At 37.8% G+C, this 18,837-nt stretch overlaps 2 protein-coding genes across 2 annotated transcripts; both read left to right on the forward strand.

The window, feature by feature from the left end:
* The first annotated feature begins 624 nt into the window (after positions 1-624).
* On the forward strand, positions 625-4,772 carry acot20 (acyl-CoA thioesterase 20). The gene is made up of 3 exons (XM_043219132.1): positions 625-1,187; positions 1,571-1,773; positions 2,161-4,772. The coding sequence occupies exons 1-3, from the start codon at positions 677-679 to the stop codon at positions 2,764-2,766; spliced, it is 1,320 nt and encodes a 439-aa protein (XP_043075067.1). The 5' UTR covers positions 625-676; the 3' UTR covers positions 2,767-4,772.
* A 1,554-nt stretch (positions 4,773-6,326) lies between these two features.
* On the forward strand, positions 6,327-15,026 carry gpr176 (G protein-coupled receptor 176). The gene is made up of 3 exons (XM_043218768.1): positions 6,327-7,296; positions 10,495-10,747; positions 11,730-15,026. Exons 1-3 carry the CDS (start codon positions 7,062-7,064, stop codon positions 12,880-12,882), a joined length of 1,641 nt encoding a protein of 546 aa, XP_043074703.1. The 5' UTR covers positions 6,327-7,061; the 3' UTR covers positions 12,883-15,026.
* The last annotated feature ends 3,811 nt before the right edge of the window (positions 15,027-18,837 follow it).

Here is an 18,837-nt window from a genome sequence, read left to right on the forward strand (position 1 = left end):
AATTTGGCATAAATTATTATAAGAACGAGTTTATAAAATAGTTTAATTTATCACACTTTTATACAACGAAAATCAAACAGAATGTCTTGCTGGGTGAAATTAAAAATAATCTGTATTGTTTTCTTTAAGTGTTGTGAACGTTGGAAACTACTATTTATTTGTAGTATCACTTCTCTTAGTTTTTTGTGTTTTATATAATGACATTTACTTATTTATGCTCGAGACTGTATAAAGCAAAAGAGAAAAACGGGATTAAAAGCAGTTTTAGAGATAGTTTTGAGATTTATAGCTGGAAACAGGAAAATGTGTTTTTGTGAAGGTTTGAAAACATTTTATATCTTAGTTTTTTCAGTGTTTTATAAAATTACATTTATTTGTTTATGTATGCTTAATACTAGGTCTATGTGAAACAAAGAAAACTGGAGTTGAAACCAATGTAAACGAAAAAAAAACCCATAATATTTGAGAATTATTTGTCCATGTAAACAAGAAAATAAATGTAGTTCACAAATACAAAAAAGATAGGTGTAAAATCCCAATATATCAGGCTCTATAAATGATCTGTGTTTTCGCCAGCGGTCATTTCAGTTCTCTTCCGGGTTTTGGACTTACACTCCGAACGCTAGAAGGCAGTATTAGCGTACTATGCTGCAGAAGAAGTCGCGCAGACAAAAAAATGTTTTCGGTGCTGAAGTACGTGTTTACCCCTTTCACAAGAACCACTATTGCAAAAATGCACTACACTTCGGGGGTTACCATTAGGCTTTTACCCAGTTATAAGTGCTCTTTTGAAGATCCCGTGCACGTGACCGTGAGTGGCTTAAAACCCCAACAACGCGTGGATCTGCGCTCTAAAATCACCGATGAGACGGGACGTGCTTTCCAAGCCTCGGCTATTTACCAAGCAGACGATAGTGGCCAAGTTGACCTCAACCGTGACCCCTCGCTTGGTGGCAGCTTTACTGGAGTCGAACCAATGGGCTTATTCTGGGCGCTGAAAGCAGACGTCCTGGACTGCAAGTTTACCCACACGGACGTGACGCTTCCTGCTCTCGTCGACATTGAGGTCGTCAGTGACCATCAGGTCATCGCCCAAGTGACAAACGAGAGACACTGCTTGACCGACGGTGTCCGGAGAATCCCTGTAAAAGAAGGCAGGATCAGAGGAACTCTTTTTATGCCACCTGGTCAGTTATGTCGCTGTGTTAAACCATAGAGACAATAGAAACGTCGTTATAATTCAGCAGGTTATGCTGCTCTTATAAAGTCTATATAAAGTGTAAAATGACTGATTAGAGTCTGTCTTTTAAATAAAACATTACATTAACTCTGGCAACTTTTAGAACTGATACCAAAGTTGTTGGGCATATTTTGTTTTCAAACTGCGCCTCCCTGTGGTAAAAATAGTCAGACAATTTGCAGTCATTCATTAATCTCTCTCTCTCTCTCTCTCTCTCTCTCTCTCTATATATATATATATATATATATATATATATATATATATATATATATATATATATATATATATATATATATATATATATATATATATATCTCTCTTTCTCTAAAGGTAAAGGACCGTTTCCTGGGATTGTGGATACAAATGTATTTAGAGGAGGTCCTTTTGAGTTAAGGGCAGCTCTGTTGGCAAAGAGAAACTTTGCTGTTTTAGCCTTGGCTTTCCAAGGTTACCAAGATTTACCCAAAACAGCAGACAGGTTTCACCTTGAGTACTTTGAAGAAGGTGTAGATTTTCTACGTCAACAACCAGAGGTTAGTAACTTACAATAGGGCATTTATTATAATTGGTGTTATTTTTGTATCAATGAAGGGATTATGGTTGTATTTAATATTTTCTATATTGAATTTTTTGTTTTCGTTTCTTGGTTCGGTAATTTTGTTGTCTTTTTGAAATTTTTATTACATTTTTTAAAAAATGTTTATGTAGTTTTTTTTTTTAGTAAAAATTTAAATGTAATTGAAATGTTCTGTCAGCTATCTGAATTAAAATAATAAAAAAAACAAAAATACATTTCATTCAATTTCTATTTAAGTTTTTCTTAAGCAACAAAATGTGTTTTTATTTATTTAGTTATAACGGTTATAATAACCCTGTTCCTGTCACACAGACATTTCCAACGTTTCTTTTTTAATTTAAAGGTCAAAGATCAAAAAATTGGCCTAGTGTCCATATCAAAGAGTGGAGATCTTGCTTTGTCCATGGCAACATTCCTGCCTGGTATATCGGCTACTGTTTGGATCAATGGATGCAATGCCAATACTTTGGTTCCTGTTTACTACAAGGACATCTGTATTCCACCCCTCATGTTCGATGTTACGAGATCAAAAATGACACCAATGGGCTTTGTGGATATCGGGGATGTTATGGATGACCCGATGTCAGAAAAGGGCCTTCCTAGTGTTATTCCCATTGAACGTGCCACTGGTAATTTCATGTTTATAATGTCAGAAGCTGACAGGAATTGGCAAAGTGCCTATTATGCAAAACTAGCATGTGACAGACTCAAATCACATGGGAAAAATAATTACGAATTGGTGAGCTATGAAAAAGCAGGTCACTTTATTGAGGTGCCCTATATGCCCTTTTGTCTTGCTAGATTTCATGGTGTCGCTAACCATGTGGTTTATTTTGGCGGGGAACCTAAGGCTCATTCAGAGGCTCAGCTGGATGCCTGGAACAGGATTTTGAATTTTTTTAAGAAACATTTAACAGCTACTAATCACAACTGCAGATCTATGCTGTAAGACAAAGGGCTTGTATAAGCATATACATGATATCCAGTTAGTGTTGACTTGAATTGCTTCAATTTAATTTTACTTCAACAAAAAGATCAAACTGAATAAAGCACATGTACGATTTGCATCAAATATATCATACAGAGTGTGAAATTGTTCGTAAATTCAAACTCATTAGGATAAGTATGTTTCTTTATGAAACCACCATAACTTTGGAATTAGTATGATTATTTACTTTCATTAATATTGGTGGATATTATTATTTAAAATAACTATTTTATGTTGGAATGTCTTTTAAAATACAGGTGCTGGATTATATATATATATATATATATATATATATATATTTAGAATATGATTAAATAGTTCATTGATTTTAACTTGTATATTATATTCGTTCATTAAACACAGACTGATATATTTGAAATGTTTATTTATTTTAATTTTGATGATTATAAGTGACAACTAATGAAAAGCCCAAATTCAGTATCTCAGAAAATTAGAACAATGTCAAAAGGTTCAATACTGAAGACACCTGGTGCCACGCTTTAATCAGCCAATTAACTCAAAACACTTTTTAAGGTCTTTAAATGGTCTCTCAGTCTTGTTCTGTAGGCTACACAATCATGGGGAAGACGGCTGACTTGATAGTTGTCCAAAAGACGACCATTGACACCTTGCACAAGGAGTGCAGGACAAAAAATGTCATCGCAAAAGAGGCTGGCTGTTCACGGAGCTCTGTGTCTGAGCGCATTAATAGAGAGGCGAAGGGATGGAAAAGATGTAGGGATAACCGCACCCTGGAGAGGACTGTGAAGCAAAACCCATTCAAAAATGTGGGGAAGATTCACAAAGAGTGCACTGCAGCTGGAGTCGCAGATGTATGCAAGACATGGGTTGTGTCAAGCCAGACAGCGTCAGAAGCGTTTCGCCTGGGCTAAAGACAAAAAGGGCTGGACTGCTGCTGAGTGGTCCAAAGTTACGTTCTCTGATGAAAGTAAATTTTGCATTTCCTTTGGAAATCAGGGTCCTAGAGTCTGAAGGAAGAGAGGAGAGGCACAGAATCCATGTTGCTTGAGGTCCAGTGTAAGGTTTCCACAGTCACTGATGGTTTGGGGCGCCAGGTCATCTGCTGGTGTTGATCCACTGTGTTTTCTGAGGTCCAAGATCAACGCAGCCGTATACCAGGAAGTTTTAGAGCACTTCATGATTCCTGCTGCTGACTAACTTTATGGAGATGCAGATTTAATTTTCCAACAGGACTTGGCACCTGCACACAGTGCCAAAGCTACCAGTACCTGGTTTTAGGACCAAGGTATCTCTGTTCTTAATCGGCCAGCAAACTCGCCTGACCTTGTGAAGAGGAAGATGCGATATGCCAGACCTAACAATGCAGACGAGCTGAAGGCCACTATCAGGGTAACCTGGGCTCTCATAACACCTGAGAAGGGCCACAGACTGATCGACTTCATGCCACGCCACATTGCTGCAGTAATTCAGGCAAAAGGAACCCTAACTAAGTATCGAGTGCTGTACATGCTCATACTTTTCATGTTCATATATTTCAGTTGGCCAGGATTCCTAAAAATCCTTTTTTTTTTTTATTGGTCTTAAATAATATTCTAATTGTGATCTGATTTTGCTGAATTTGGGCTTTTCATCAGTTGTCCGTTATAATCAACAAAATTAAAAGCAATAAACACTTGAAATATCAGTGTGTGTGTGTAATGAATGAATATACAAGTTTCTGGATTTTTTTTTGATATTTTAATTTTATGACCAGCACCTCTATAAATTCCTGTCGTGCAAATAATTATTGACTGTCACTATTAATTTAAATCACTTATGATTTGTAGAACCTGTGGTGCCTTCTTTTCTTTCCTGCAGAAAGTTTGTTTAGATAAGCGTACCATCAAGGTACAGGATATTGGACATTGCTTATAAATGAGTTACTACATTTACACTTTGTTTTACCCATCATTTCTAATAAAATACAAATAATATCTAAATCTAAATGTGTTTAATGTTTCATTTATTTATATAGAATATATCAGGAAACAAGTACTGCAAATTAATCATTTTGTGCCTCAGCAATTCTACGCTTTTGATACTATATGATTTAAAGGTGTAGTTCATGAAATAAAAGTTATAATTTACTTTCAAGTCTTTTTTCATAAAATGAAAGACAAAACGTTTTACAAAATAAATGCCTTTTGTATTGCAGAGAAGAAATAAAGTCTTATGGGTTTGGCACAACATGATGGCGAGTACATTATTAAAAAAATGAAATTTTTGAGCTAACTTGTCCCTTTAAGTTTGTTGCAGCATACCTTCCATTTATATTAAATTTCACAAAAACATGAAAGAGAATCTCACCGGATGATTGTTTTTTTTTTTTAAACATGAAAATGATTAAGATCCTCTCTGCGCAGAGCTCCAGTGGTGCTTATTGTAACTCTTTTAGAGAGCGTTGTGACAAGGACCCACTCCAGAGGGCCGTGCCGTTTAACCCAAACTACTTAAGAGAAGATCTTGTGTGTTGATTAACTGGAAAAGATTCTTTTTATATTTATAGGGGAGCTGTTACTAGCTGTCAGCCTGCAGTGCACGGCATGAACTGATGGTTATGTTCTTGTGAGAGGAGCCGTGTAATTCAGAAATATATATAAGTCCAAAGGTAAACAAAGTAATGGCATAAAGTAATACACGTAACATGTTTTTTAGTCAGTCATAATTACTGATGCGGATGTAAGGGCTGTACAAAGGAATCAAAACAAACAAAACTATATGATTATGAAAAGACAAGGATTGGTTATTAGTATGTCATTTTTTTTATTGCCTGTAACATTGTAAGTGAGTTTCAGAGCTCTTCTGTTCTATTTATGATCTTCTTATATTTTGGTATTGTGTACTCCCTGGACAATGTCAGAATTTTTTAGCGTTAGGAAAGTCCCTTTATGTCTGATTAGATGCTGCTGTCTACTGCCAGAATGTTACAGTGTGGTACCCTTTAATCACGATCACTTTCAAGGGAAATAAAAAATGTTAAATCTTTGATTTATATTGACGTGGAGGGAGAATGATCTTTAAAAATAGATAGGGTCAAGAATAATACACTTTTGACTGCAAGCCTTTTAGTAACTGAAATATTGCTGGCAACATCTTTCTGTGACAACTAGCCCCAGTCTCATTTCATGCAGGCTTAAGAGATTCCTCATGCGTTGTCTAAAAATTTCCCCTGACCAAGGACCACCGGCCTTCCTATTATAGAAACAAGCAAACAAAAGCAAGTCCAGTGCAGTATGAGCATTGCACACCCAGTAGATACGCTGCAAAAAAAAAAGAGTTTAATCTGTGAATTCGGCTCACAATTAAGATTGAATAAAATATAAATAATAAAAACTGCTAAAATAGGACACTAAATATACCTTAACAGGCTTTGCGTTGTTCGCATGCATCATATGGCTAAAAGCAGGCTCAGTCCAAGCCTCCGGTTCAAATTCTCACGCGCCTCTCCAAGAAGCTGTACCAGACGGATACGGTGACGTTTTATTGTAAGCGCCCACCGTTCATTTGAAGAAATAAAGCGCTATTGTCAATCGCAATGAAGCCTGTTCGCTGAAGCCCAGTTGTCAGATCACTCACCGACACGATATTTAGCGCGATGCGCGTTTGCCAAAATCGTTTTTTTTGACACTCGGATCTGGCTATGATCATTCATAACGATCTCATACGGGTATGTTGGTAATTTCTCTGGCATATTCTCTATAGGTTTATCGCACACCGTTTAGGCATTTCTATTATTCGCATACAGCTGCGTATTTCAGTAATCCAATGCACGCGAAGTATCGTATATAAGCACTGTTATTTAAATTATGCTCGTCTGTTTTCATGGCTAATGAAGTTGAGTGTTGAGGCAAGCGTTGAGCGTCGCCGTCGCTGTCGTATCGCTCCATCAATGACATTATATACGCTGTCTGTGCTGTGAAAACAAATGATGACTTTTTATGTCCTATACATCGCTTTTAATATTGCGTTTTTGAAAAGGCAGTCGTTAAGGCGACAAGATAACAACGTAGTGGAAATTTAACCAAATATGCAGCCCAGTCTGGGACGCGTTATTACAGCGAAACATAACATTTTCCCGAAATGCTTTACGTTTTCGATGATTTTGATGAACTGGAGCGATCTCGCGCGTTAATCATGATGGACGCAGCATCATAACGCTCGAGCCCTGTTCACCAATAACGTGCCGCACGGAGAGAGACCCGAGCCCAAGAATTGTAGCGGCGCCTCAGAAATGAATGATGATGGAGGCTGATAACGCGGCGAGCTGGTTTCCTCTGTCGGAAAACGGAACCACAAGTTTCAACGCGACGAACTTGGGTTTCCTGAACGCGTCGTCTCCGGTGGGTCTGTGGGGTGACGCTCAGGATAAAGAGGTGGCAAGACTGGAGGAGATCCTCAAGGCTCAGGAAAGAGCCTACAAGGATTTCACTACCACTATTCAAGTTTTCATCCTCATCGGCTCCCTTTTGAGTAAGTACACGGACACGGGAATTAATATGCGCTCGGCTTCGTCTCTAAATGTGTTTTAATAAAACAAACATGTAACCGTTTAATTGATGCGATGAGCAGCATTATCTAGTTTTAGCCTATTATAAATGAATGGCGAATGTGCGCGTGACAGTCGGGGCACAGATAATGTTTGGAACGTGAACAAACATAGGCTGTAATTTCCGTGATAAATCAAATTTCAGCAGATGTACGTTCATATCAAGTGAGAGATGATTCAAGCAATAATGACGCACAGGTGTTGCAATTAGTCACGCTACAGCAAATCTTTCACAATCTGTACGCCCTGATGTTAAAGTTAATGAAAAACAACAAAAGTTGCCAAGGTAACACTTGAGTCATTTTTACTTAAATATACAAAACAAATGTTTGTTTCCAAAAACATAAAGGTACAGTTTATTCTGTGGGGGATACCTATAAGAATTAGTTTAAATAATGTAGGCATTGGAAGACTTAAATGGGCCTACTTTATAAGGTGTTACGTCTTTGCAGTATTGCTAATGTTGAATGGCTCATTTGTGTGATTAGCTTTCTTTTTCATAACCTGTTGACTTCTCTGCACACGAAGGTGCACATCAGAAGTGCATTCTTGTGTTCGTTTTTGCCAATGCGTTCATTAAATAACTGACCTCAGCTCAGCGATCGTGTCCTTTTATACGATCAATGGTTATAACTTTGTAACACCATTTTGATCAGTTGCTTGCAACTAGTTCGCTTATGCAATTTAATCAAAAATGTTTAGTTGGCAGACATCGCTTTAGATTTTTACAGTATGTCGCAATATATCAGGAGAGCTTAAACTGAAATTGAAATAATTCTGATGGAATTTTTGTTTGCTGTCGCTAGCTTGTTTTTTTCCTATTAACAAACCAAACTATTAGAGGACAACGCTATTTAAATGATTTGCCTTTACTAAGACATTTCCAAGAAAATGGATGTGTTAAGATGATGGCTTGACAGCAAAATGATTATCGCATCTAGAAGCCAGTGATCATGTGACAAACAGAAACTTAGAAAAGGGATGTTTTTACTGGGTCCATTCATGCTCAGACCAATACAAACAGAGAGACGTAATGTTTCCTCATTACTTATGAGGCTTTTTACTAAACGACAGCCTTCCACTCTAAAAACCTTGAACAAAAAGACTGAATTTTGTTTTACACAGATTATATAGGTGCTGTAGAACACTACTGATAATCTTTTCTTCTTTAAGGCAGTGTATTCTGTACCAGTAGAAATGGTGCAATATTTGGTGAAAGGGGAAGGGGGTATTCAGAGCCGTCTCGCAGTAAATTAGATTTTTAGCATTGTTTATAGTATAATGTTCTTTTGTTCTGTTTTTAACTATGTCAGAGGGAAGCAATTTCGTCAGACTCAAAACAAATGAGCAATCACATGACTAATTAGCCTGCGAAGTGCTTAGTAAATGATCATAATCTGATGATTTGTTTCTGCACTGGATTAGGGCTCAAGTTTCTGAAAAGCTGGGAATTTCAGACATTCACTGTGGTTATGGAAAGTCATTGTGGCAATGGGTTAGTCGTTACTACGCTCTAGTTTTATACATGGCACTCATTTAGCAGACTGCTTTGCTCATGCACTCCCAAATGAAAAGATACAGTTGTTTTTCTGATTGCTAATATTCCAGTATCTGTTTGCTGCGGATGCACCCAGTGCATAAATATTGAATAAGACTGGACATATCATCCAAAATAAAAAATTCTGTCATCATTTACTCACCGTCACCATCAATATTATGAAAAAAAAAGTCGTCTTTCAAAATATCTTCCTTTTTTTCTACAGAAGAAAAACAGTTATACAGCTTTGGAGGTGAGTAAAATAATGACAGAATATTAGCATGATTTGATAATCTTCTGTTCTGACTATTTCATTACTTTTGAGCGATTTTCTATCATTAAGATTAATCAGAAGTGATAATTACAGTCAACATCTGTTCTCTTTCTTCAAAACTCTCAAACATATTAGAAAGAGTTGAGAAACCACTAATGGAACCCCTGTGAAGTCTAAATACCACAGTTAGCCACGGGCATACTGAGGAATTCTAGGAACAAACAGACAATTGTCCGGCACTGTCAATGTGCACTCAAAATGTCACCAGGGTAATAACACAGAGGCAGCTGCAGATGGATCCCACCCTGTTACACCTGCTTGGTAATGGGAAAAGATGAAAGTCACAGTCTTTGCGCAAAAGATGCACCTTCCGAAAGTGTGTCAAGCGTAATAACGGGTCTGGCTAGAGAGCACCTGTCACCCAAGTGCTCTGTTCACGTCAACATTCAAGAAGAGAATCACCTCGGGCTCCATTTCACTTCAAGACGTGTGAATTCCATCATGTCTGTGCATCATTTCTTCCAAGTAAATGAATCTTGAAGCGACATGCTTCATTTCCACGTAGCCCCAAGTGAAACTTTTTTTTACATGCTCTCCCTGATTGTTTTTAAATGCTTATCTATGGTATGAAGAATAGTGGTCTACAATGTAAATGCTTATCAGGCAGCTGTGTTGTCACGTGTCACGCTAAAGGAATATTCTGGGTTCAGTAAACAATTAAACTCCATGGACAGCATTTGAATTTCAACAATGGACTGTGGAAGGAAATAGAACCAGATTTGTATATGTGAAACGTAGAACTATATTCTTGGTTTAAAACTTGTGTATTAGTTGACCTGTTAAGCTAAATGCTCAGCTGTACAGGCATGTTAGGGTTTTAGCTGATGGATCATGTGTAGTTTTAAACAAAACAGTTGTGCTTGAACACAACTTTATTGCAACGTGTTTAATGTTTTACAGATTGGACCTATTCGCTTCCATTTTTTTGTAAGTGCTTTACTCTAACTCAAATTATTGCTATTTCAGTGAAGATGAAATTTACTTCTCCCAACAATTTTCCAACCTCATGTGAACATCTCAATAGTAACACTTAGTTTTTTATGTCTTCATCTCGTTTGCTGTGAGGCTTGTTTGTCCCTCACAGCAGCATAAGGCTTTTTTCACCTTCAAATCAGCGTGCGACCTTCAGGTACCTCATTGCCATGGGAACTGCTGTAGATAAAGGCTGCTCATGCCTCACTCACCTTCAGTTGTGTCCTTGGATACTGACCTAGGCTGTAACCTTTGACCTTTTAATCTCTTCGTCCCCAGGCAATACTGCAGTGCTGTGGTGCACTTGCTACACCAATGTCTTCAAGTCTGTCACCAATCTTTTCATCAAGAACCTGGCATGTTCTGGCATTTGTGCTGGGTTGGTGTGTGTGCCCTTTGACATAGCCTTGAGTGCCAGTCCCCTCTGCTGCCTGTGGGTCCATACGCTTCTGCTGTGCAAAGCCATTAAGTTCCTACACAGGCTTTTCTGCTCTGCCACTGTGCTCAGCTTTGCTGTCATCGCCCTGGATAGGTGAGTGGACATCCATGCTAATTCACTCATCTTCTGATAACAACTAAAGTGTAATTGCTTTAGATTTGAGGTCAGTGAGGGTCTCATCCGAACTAAAATTAAAACAATTTATTAAGATATTAATATATTGAATGATCACTTGAGAAATCTGAAAACACTTAGTTGTACTCAACCCATGGGCACCAGCTGTTTCACAGACTAGTGCTTCCATAGCAACCTACTCCGCCAGACCCTTTATCAGTTCATTGAATAATTTATTTTGCTTAGCACAGAAGCCTTTCCTTGAGACCAACATTTTTTCACTTCAGGAAAAAAAACTACATGCAACATGCAGACAACTCGCATAACAAAATATACTGATTTCCATATTTTGATTTTATATTATTTACTTTTTTTTTCTTAGGAAATACATTATTAATCTGTTTAAGCATTTTGTTTGCACACACAAAGCATTTTAGCTGTTCTATAAATAAGACAGTATGAAGGTTATGTAATTGCTTTAACTAGGTCTGAGAACTGAAGCCTTCTTATTTAGTTCAAATCCAATTCTATTTAAACAAAAAATATTCTAGCACATTAGTGTTGTCAGATTTTTGTGAGAATAAACCATTCAGCTCAATTATTATAGTCAGATCTCTAAGCAAACCGCCTTATTAATTGAATCTAAACACCTTTAGAAGTGTAGTCTAACCGACCCCCAAACTAATGACTCTTTTGAGTCGCTTCTTTTTACTCAAAACTTCTCCTAAATAAATGACTCTTATGAACTAGTTCTTTTAAATGAATCAAACTCAAGCATGTCAAGCATGACAACTGATTCCTAAATTAATGATTTCAGTGAGTTGATTCTTTTCACACTGTAAGATTTTAACTTGTTGACCACCATAACAGGAAGGCAGTGGACCTTTTTTGCATTTAAAGTTTCTGCAAAATGTAACTAATGTGCCTTAACAGTGATGCCTTCTGTCTGTTTCCCTTCCAGGTACTACTCAGCATTGTATCCACTAGAAAGAAAGATATCAGATGCCAAATCCAGAGACCTGGTCATCTACATCTGGGTGCATGCGGTGGTAGCCAGCGCCCCTGTGTTCGCTGTAAGCAATGTGACGGATGTCTACGCCACTTCTTCCTGTTCTGATGGCCAATCGCTTGGACATCTGGTTTACATGATCACGTACAGCGTCACCACACTCATTTTACCACTAGCAGTGGTATTTCTAGCCATGGCACTAATTCGCCGCGCGTTAAGCACCAGCCAAAAGAAAAAAGTAATCATCGCGGCGCTGCGCACCCCACAGAACAGCATTTCCATCCCGTATGTGTCTCAGCGGGAGGCTGAACTACACGCCACTCTGTTGTCCATTGTTCTAGTCTTCGCGGTGTGCAGCACTCCTTATGCCGCTCTGGTCATATACCGTTCAGTGCTGGGGGTCGCAAAAGCCTCGTCTTGGTTACAGCTGACGGCCGTGTGGCTTCCGAAGGTCTCACTCCTCACCAACCCACTGTTTCTTCTCACAGTAAACCGTTCTGTGCGTCGCTGCCTTCTTGATATGCTAGCACGCCTGCATCGACGCTATAGTCGAAGGAACATGGTCAGTGTTGGGGGTCTGGCTGAAGTAGGGCCACTAGGGGGCGAGACTGTGGTTCGCTCTGGTAGTCAACTCCTGGAGATGTTCAATATTGGCCAACAGCAGATCTTCAGACCAAACGAGGACGAAGAAGATGAGAATGAAATTTCCTCTGTGGCCTCCGCTAACTTTCAACCCAAAGATGAAGGACAGGGTGGAAATGGAGGGGCGGCAAGAGAGCTGCGTCAGCCGCCATCAGGGGATCCGGTTAAAGAAGATGGCTTAGTGTTACCAAAACATTCCCCTATTCAGTCATGTGCCTACTCCTCTTCACAGGTCGCCCCTGCGACTCCAACGGACCCTGAGGATGCTACACAGTTTGGTTTTGGGCCATTTGAGCTGCCGCCACAATGGCTGCCTGAAACCAGAAACAGTAAAAAAAGGCTTCTTCCTCCGTTGGGAAACACACCAGAGGAGCTGATCCAGACCAAGCAGCCCAGAGTTCGTCCCGAGAGACGCATCAGTAGAAACAATAAAGTTAGTACTTTCCCCAATGTGGATCCATGAAACAGTGCAGTGGACCAAATCGTAAAAAGCCAAGAAGAAAGACTGTTTGTGTTTTATATCTAAAGTTATTTTGAGATGATTTTCTATGTGACTGCCGATCAGTGAAGGACTTGGAGAGTGTACGTTTACAGTAGGAAGTTGTTTGTTTGGACGGTTTAATAGACAACCCTTCATCTCCTTGTACTGACAAAACAGGAAATTGATCTTTCACAGGAAATTCAAGAAACAAACACAAGGTAGGCACGAATTGTAATTTGTTGGAATGGTCAATAAAATTAATCACAATCATTTTTATGTAGATATGTCCATGTGTCCTGCTTAACTCTTTAAAATATCACCTCACTGTCCATGTGTTATTTAGCAATAATCTATTTCAGTTCGCTTGAAGAACTAGTTAGAAACGAGTGCATTGCTCTCAATATTAAAATGCCCTCCAAGTCTGCACTCTCAAATCCCCCCCAAAACTTGTGAAATAATATTACTGATTTCTGTTTTAATGTACATTTTAATACAATTTAAGGTAAATCACATGATTTTTCAGTAATTATTATAGTATGTTGATTAGGCACTAAGGAAACATTTAAAGTTATCATCAAAGTTTTCTTTTTTTGATGAATATAAAGAACTGCATTCATTTCAAATACATGATTTATTGACCTTTGCTATCGCTTTTGATCAGTTTAATGCATGCTTGAATAAAACAAAAACTAACGAAAACACATCTTACTAAATCCAAACATTTAAATTATAGTCTAAAAGTTTAGTCAATACTTAAACTACAATGTAAGACAGACGTGGGAACATCTTAATCACGATGCAACTACCATGCTGCCACCAACGTATGAATTTGTGCAGAATTTTTATGCAGATAATGTGCCAAAACCAATGTCTCTGGAAAAGATGGTCCATTATTGACAAAAAAATGGCACTGATGTGTTCAGATTGTACTTGGTAACTATTAAGAATGATTACAGTGGGCTGTTATCAAGATTTCTGCTTGGTAGGAAACAGAATGCATTTTAACATATAACTTTGAAATTAAGTTTGCCTTCATAGGGCTACGGCTCTCATGTTAAAGAACAAAGAACTCAGACGGACAGATTTCTATGGTGGGAAACAGTTAGTAACATCCTCCGCTTAGAGGTCTTTTGACAGTGAGTTGTTGTTTGGAACAATGTAGTGTAATTATAGTACATAAATTATGACTCACAGGCTTTTGTTTGCTTTTTATTGTTAAAATATGTCAATGCTTTCTCTTTATTATATATTTTCTTTAAAAGCCAAACTAATTATACTTCAGTATTGCTTATATGATTAGTTATTTGGAAAAATAACTACAAATTCTTTTTTCAATCATATTTGCAAAATTATACAATAAATATTAGATCTTTAAATAGCTCATTTAAATGCTGACAATAAAGGGACATTGTTTTGACATTCAAATGTTTATAAAATACCTGTAAAGTTGTAAAATTGACTTATAATTAGCTGAGTTCTTAAATAATTGACTAGTATTCAATATACAAGTAACATATTTTATATTAACAGTTAAACATATTTTCATAAAAAGAAACATTGTTTCTCTGAGTTAATCGCCTTTTATGGCAAAAGCAAAGCTTAAGCACTTGCATGTGATTGAGTAGAAGAAAAAATGTATTAAAGACGACAGCATGTTTTTCCCCATATGCCAGTTTTAGTGCCATTAATTAAAAAAATCTTGATGGATTTTAAGGTGGTTTAATGTGTTTTCCAAAATCCAGAAACCACTAGCTTGAATTTCTACTTGAGCTCTAAACCACAGCTGGTATGTGGAATTAACATAATACTTGTGCTCTTTTCCACATTGCTTTAATGTATAAAAAGGTCAAGCAAAAAGTGTTGTTTGGGAAGTACACTGATTGCCATCCATTTACATGGCTCTTTAAACATACATTTTTAAAAAATAATGCTATTTTCTTGATTTCCGCTGCATTAGTTAAATTGTCTGATGGAAGCATGTCTCTCAAATTTAGCTAAACTAAATACATCAATATTGAAGGCAAGGGTTCATTTAATTAGAGTTGCCTAGCAACTGATAACCCAGCCAGTGGCATGCATAATGTTTGACTGGCTTTTTATTTCCTTTCTTCCATTGATTTTTCCTCCATAATCCTAAATATTGTACTACTACTAATAAAAATGTTGATAATTAAATGTGTATGAAATTAAGTCTGCGAGTTTTTGCATTCGCATATTTTTTTTTATTTTTATTTAGGGACATGGTTTCTGTGTAAACATCATCTACAGATGATATTTAAAATGTTCCCCCCTCTTGCTTTCATCCTCTCTGAAGGTAATAACAGAAAGTAGTTTGACCAAATAGCATGCAGGCATCGTACATAATCAGCCAATAGTGGCATGCCAGAAGATTGGATATCCAGAGAAGGGTCAAAGCAGTGAAAATAGGCATGCATATAGTGTATGAGTACTGTAGAAGGCATGTTAAATAACTTGTTTTAAGCAGTTTAAAAATCCCAGCCACAACAGGTGTGGGGGAAAAAGAGGACGTATCTCGTGGTTATATGAAATGTATGCACATGTGAGATTAATAGCACGTCAAAATCATCACATTTGAGTGGTCTTGGCAGAGTTATCAATAGCACACTGACCAGCTGGGCCCCTGGCCTCAGGATCTCATCCCTTTACGAGAGAAGTCAGCAGCTGAATTGGTCACATCTGATGGAGGCTCACGGCTACAGACTCCTAGACAAGTGTCTTGCCAGAGTAAATGGAGCCCATCTCATTTGTGCCTGCCCACCAGCATCCTGCAGCATTATCAGTCTGCTCTGCCTTGAAGGCGATGGCAGGGAGCAGCATCATTACATCTCAAGTATCTGGATCCAGGGACAAGATGACAAAAGGGCTCTCTCATCAAAACCAGCGCACGAAATGAAGATCCAATATGTGCATTTGGGCTTTCTGAAGAAACGGTCATGCTTTTTGTTTCCTTTGAACAACACATTGAAACGCTGGTGTATTGCGTGAGCACAATCGACTTCAGGGTCAATCATAATCTCTGATGCAATAACGTGACCTAGCACGTGGTTGGATGAGAAAGTGAAAGGCTGTTTTATTGGTTCACTTTCTCCCTGTCTGGGAAAAACATGATTCATACGTGTCTTATCCTCATGTTAACGTGGATCCCTAATAATGAAATCCTAATCTTTCCTCAAAAAAGGGCCAGAGAACAATAAAACCACTTCATATGTATTTCAGTGAAGTAAAAACTAGATGTTCCTTTTGAAATTGGTAGCAGGGACAAATGAAGCCTGCAGAGTACTCTGTATCTCAAAGAAAAAAATATATATAGGCAATATTCTTCTTGTGATTATGGTGTTTTGAAAAATGACTGTCCTCTTAAAAAGGCTCCTCAGCCAGACATGACTGTTAAGTAAACACTATTATCTAGTGTGAATGGGTGACCCAGGACCGCTCTGTAGATTACGTTTGTCGAGGCAGCCTCCATTTGAGTCATAAATCAATGAGGGCTTGAGAGACCTAGACCACATACAGCTGCCTGGGAAACACATCAGACATTCAACAACATCATTCACCAGAAACAACATCATGATTTTGCTTTATGTGGGCACATATATGATGCAACGGTTGTACATTGTACGTTGGTTATCTTATGAAGAATATAGGGATCAAAACCCAAATCTACAGCTGAGAGTGTTTTGCTTTTTGTTTTTTCATGAAAGGAAATTCGGGCAAACGCATCTGACTTTATCAAGAATGATTAAGAATTTTTGCCTCATCCATGAAGACTGAATAACATTTATTAGTCTGTAATGTGGGGAAAATATATTTTAAAAAATGCTTATTATTGGTCCGGTGATGTTAGCCGTCACGCAGTACTTCCATTTACTTCCATAAGAGGGCAGTGTAACTTAAGGGAAATTGGGCATAGGAAAAAGTAGATTTGTTCGGGCTGACATGTTGTGAAATTAATTAGGATAATAATATTTCCTATTTCAGGGCGAGTATGCCCTAAGGTAACCGCTTCTCTGTATTTCAAAATGATTAATATATAATCTACATGCTTAAGGCTTTTTTAACCCACAAAAGCCACAATAAATAGACCTTTAAATAAAAAAGGCATAAGCTTGTCAAATGACACACGAATAAACAACATAGCAGTTTCTAATCAAAATAATTTAGGCACCGTTAGGTTTTTTTTCCCCATTTCAGTCCAAAATGAGATATCACTCGTCAAAAACTTTAGGTTCAGAGTTTTGAAGCGTTGAAGGTAATATAAATCGCATTTTTATCACGACATTACCACAATCAACCACAAAAATGTATATAAAAAAGATCATTTCTGTTGTCACACTGAAGGTAGTCCGCTTTCTTTCAGGCAGTCGTTCAGCTAGAAATCAATAACAGGCCTTTGGCTTGAACTGAAGATGACATATCACAGTGTCAAATTATGGTTACCATCGAAAGTCTTGCAAATTCTTTTAAAGAGCTTAAACAAAATTAAACGTAGGCTAAAGATGGACATTAAGCACTTCAAGGTTAGCCTGTTGGGATAACATAACCCTTTCATCTTAACATACCAAGGGCAAGAACTGTCATTTACTGAATATGAACTGCAGTTATGCAAATGCGGACTGCAGTTGTGTTGCAATCCCCACTGTACAAGACCCGGCATGTTCTGAGCTGAGCAAGCTAAGGATGACTATAGTTTTCAATGCTGTCCGCTAGTTGCAAACAAAACACAAATTCCAAAAGTAGGTTAAAGGAAAGTTACAACTGTATCAATAAGATGTTATGAGCTCTGGATTAGAGAAAGGCAACAACAAAAAAACAGACTAAGAGAAAAGTCACGGCGTGTTAGACTGCCAAATGTGTCTCTTTGGCCCAGTTTTCTTTAGGAGTCCATTGTCATCAGCCAATCAGTAGCACAAAAGCCCCAATACTAATGCGTCTGTCACAATATGGACAGATGGGAATAATGTAATAGGAGTCATAACAAACAATATTGTAACCTCATTGGTACCGATGCATTTTAAATCTGAAATATAAAGTTGGATCTGCCAATGACGACATCTCTGTTCAAGTCACCTATATCACATTATGCATTTTGAAGTGGATCTTAGTTTATTTTATTGTGCCAAGACTGTAGATACTTTTCAGTCTACAAAAAAATCGAACCATAAAGAGAGAAGGTTGTTTTTTTTATCTTCAGTTTAATTGCATAGTTGGCCTGTTACTCACTCTTTGAGTCAAATGTAGAGTGTTTAGGGTCATTGCAGTCACGCAGTAGCGCGTTTCTACAGGTAGCAGTGTGCGTTGTGTCTGAAGAAGCTGTCCTGGAGAGTTCTTTCACTGTCTGTACTTGAACCTCTCATAAAACAAAGCTCATTTTCCTCAAGAGCTCCAACATTCCCACATTATTATTTGGTCTGCGAAGGTGAGTCACACTTTCCATTCAGCCAACCAGCTCGTCCAATCGCACAGCCACTTTCTGCATGTGGATTCCCTTTAAAATGCTGTCAGGCACCACTGGTACATTGCGTTTACTTTATATTTACTGTTTCACACATAAAATGTTGCACAGAAGACCCTTAACAACTTAACAACTGTAGTATAGTAACCCTCAACCCCTGACAAGCTTGACTGGATAAACTCAGGTAAGGTTTCATATGATATCGTTATTCAACTGCCATTAGCAGTGCAATAAATTTAACAGGCTATATATAGTTATAGTATATTGCTACTTTGTTTTATGTGCTGCCGATTAAGGTTTTATATAAAAAAAAAAGTTTTCACACCCAGTTATGGCTTGCTTGTAAAAACAAAAGAGACCTCCCCACACTATTTTTTGCACATTTTTAAGATGTGCTGTTACCTAGCATCTGACTTTTCGGTAGCTGCCTCAAAACCATTCATTTTATTCCCTTGTAAATCTGA

This window comes from Puntigrus tetrazona, chromosome 20, assembly GCF_018831695.1.
Source record: "Puntigrus tetrazona isolate hp1 chromosome 20, ASM1883169v1, whole genome shotgun sequence".
Classification (NCBI taxonomy): domain Eukaryota; kingdom Metazoa; phylum Chordata; class Actinopteri; order Cypriniformes; family Cyprinidae; genus Puntigrus; species Puntigrus tetrazona.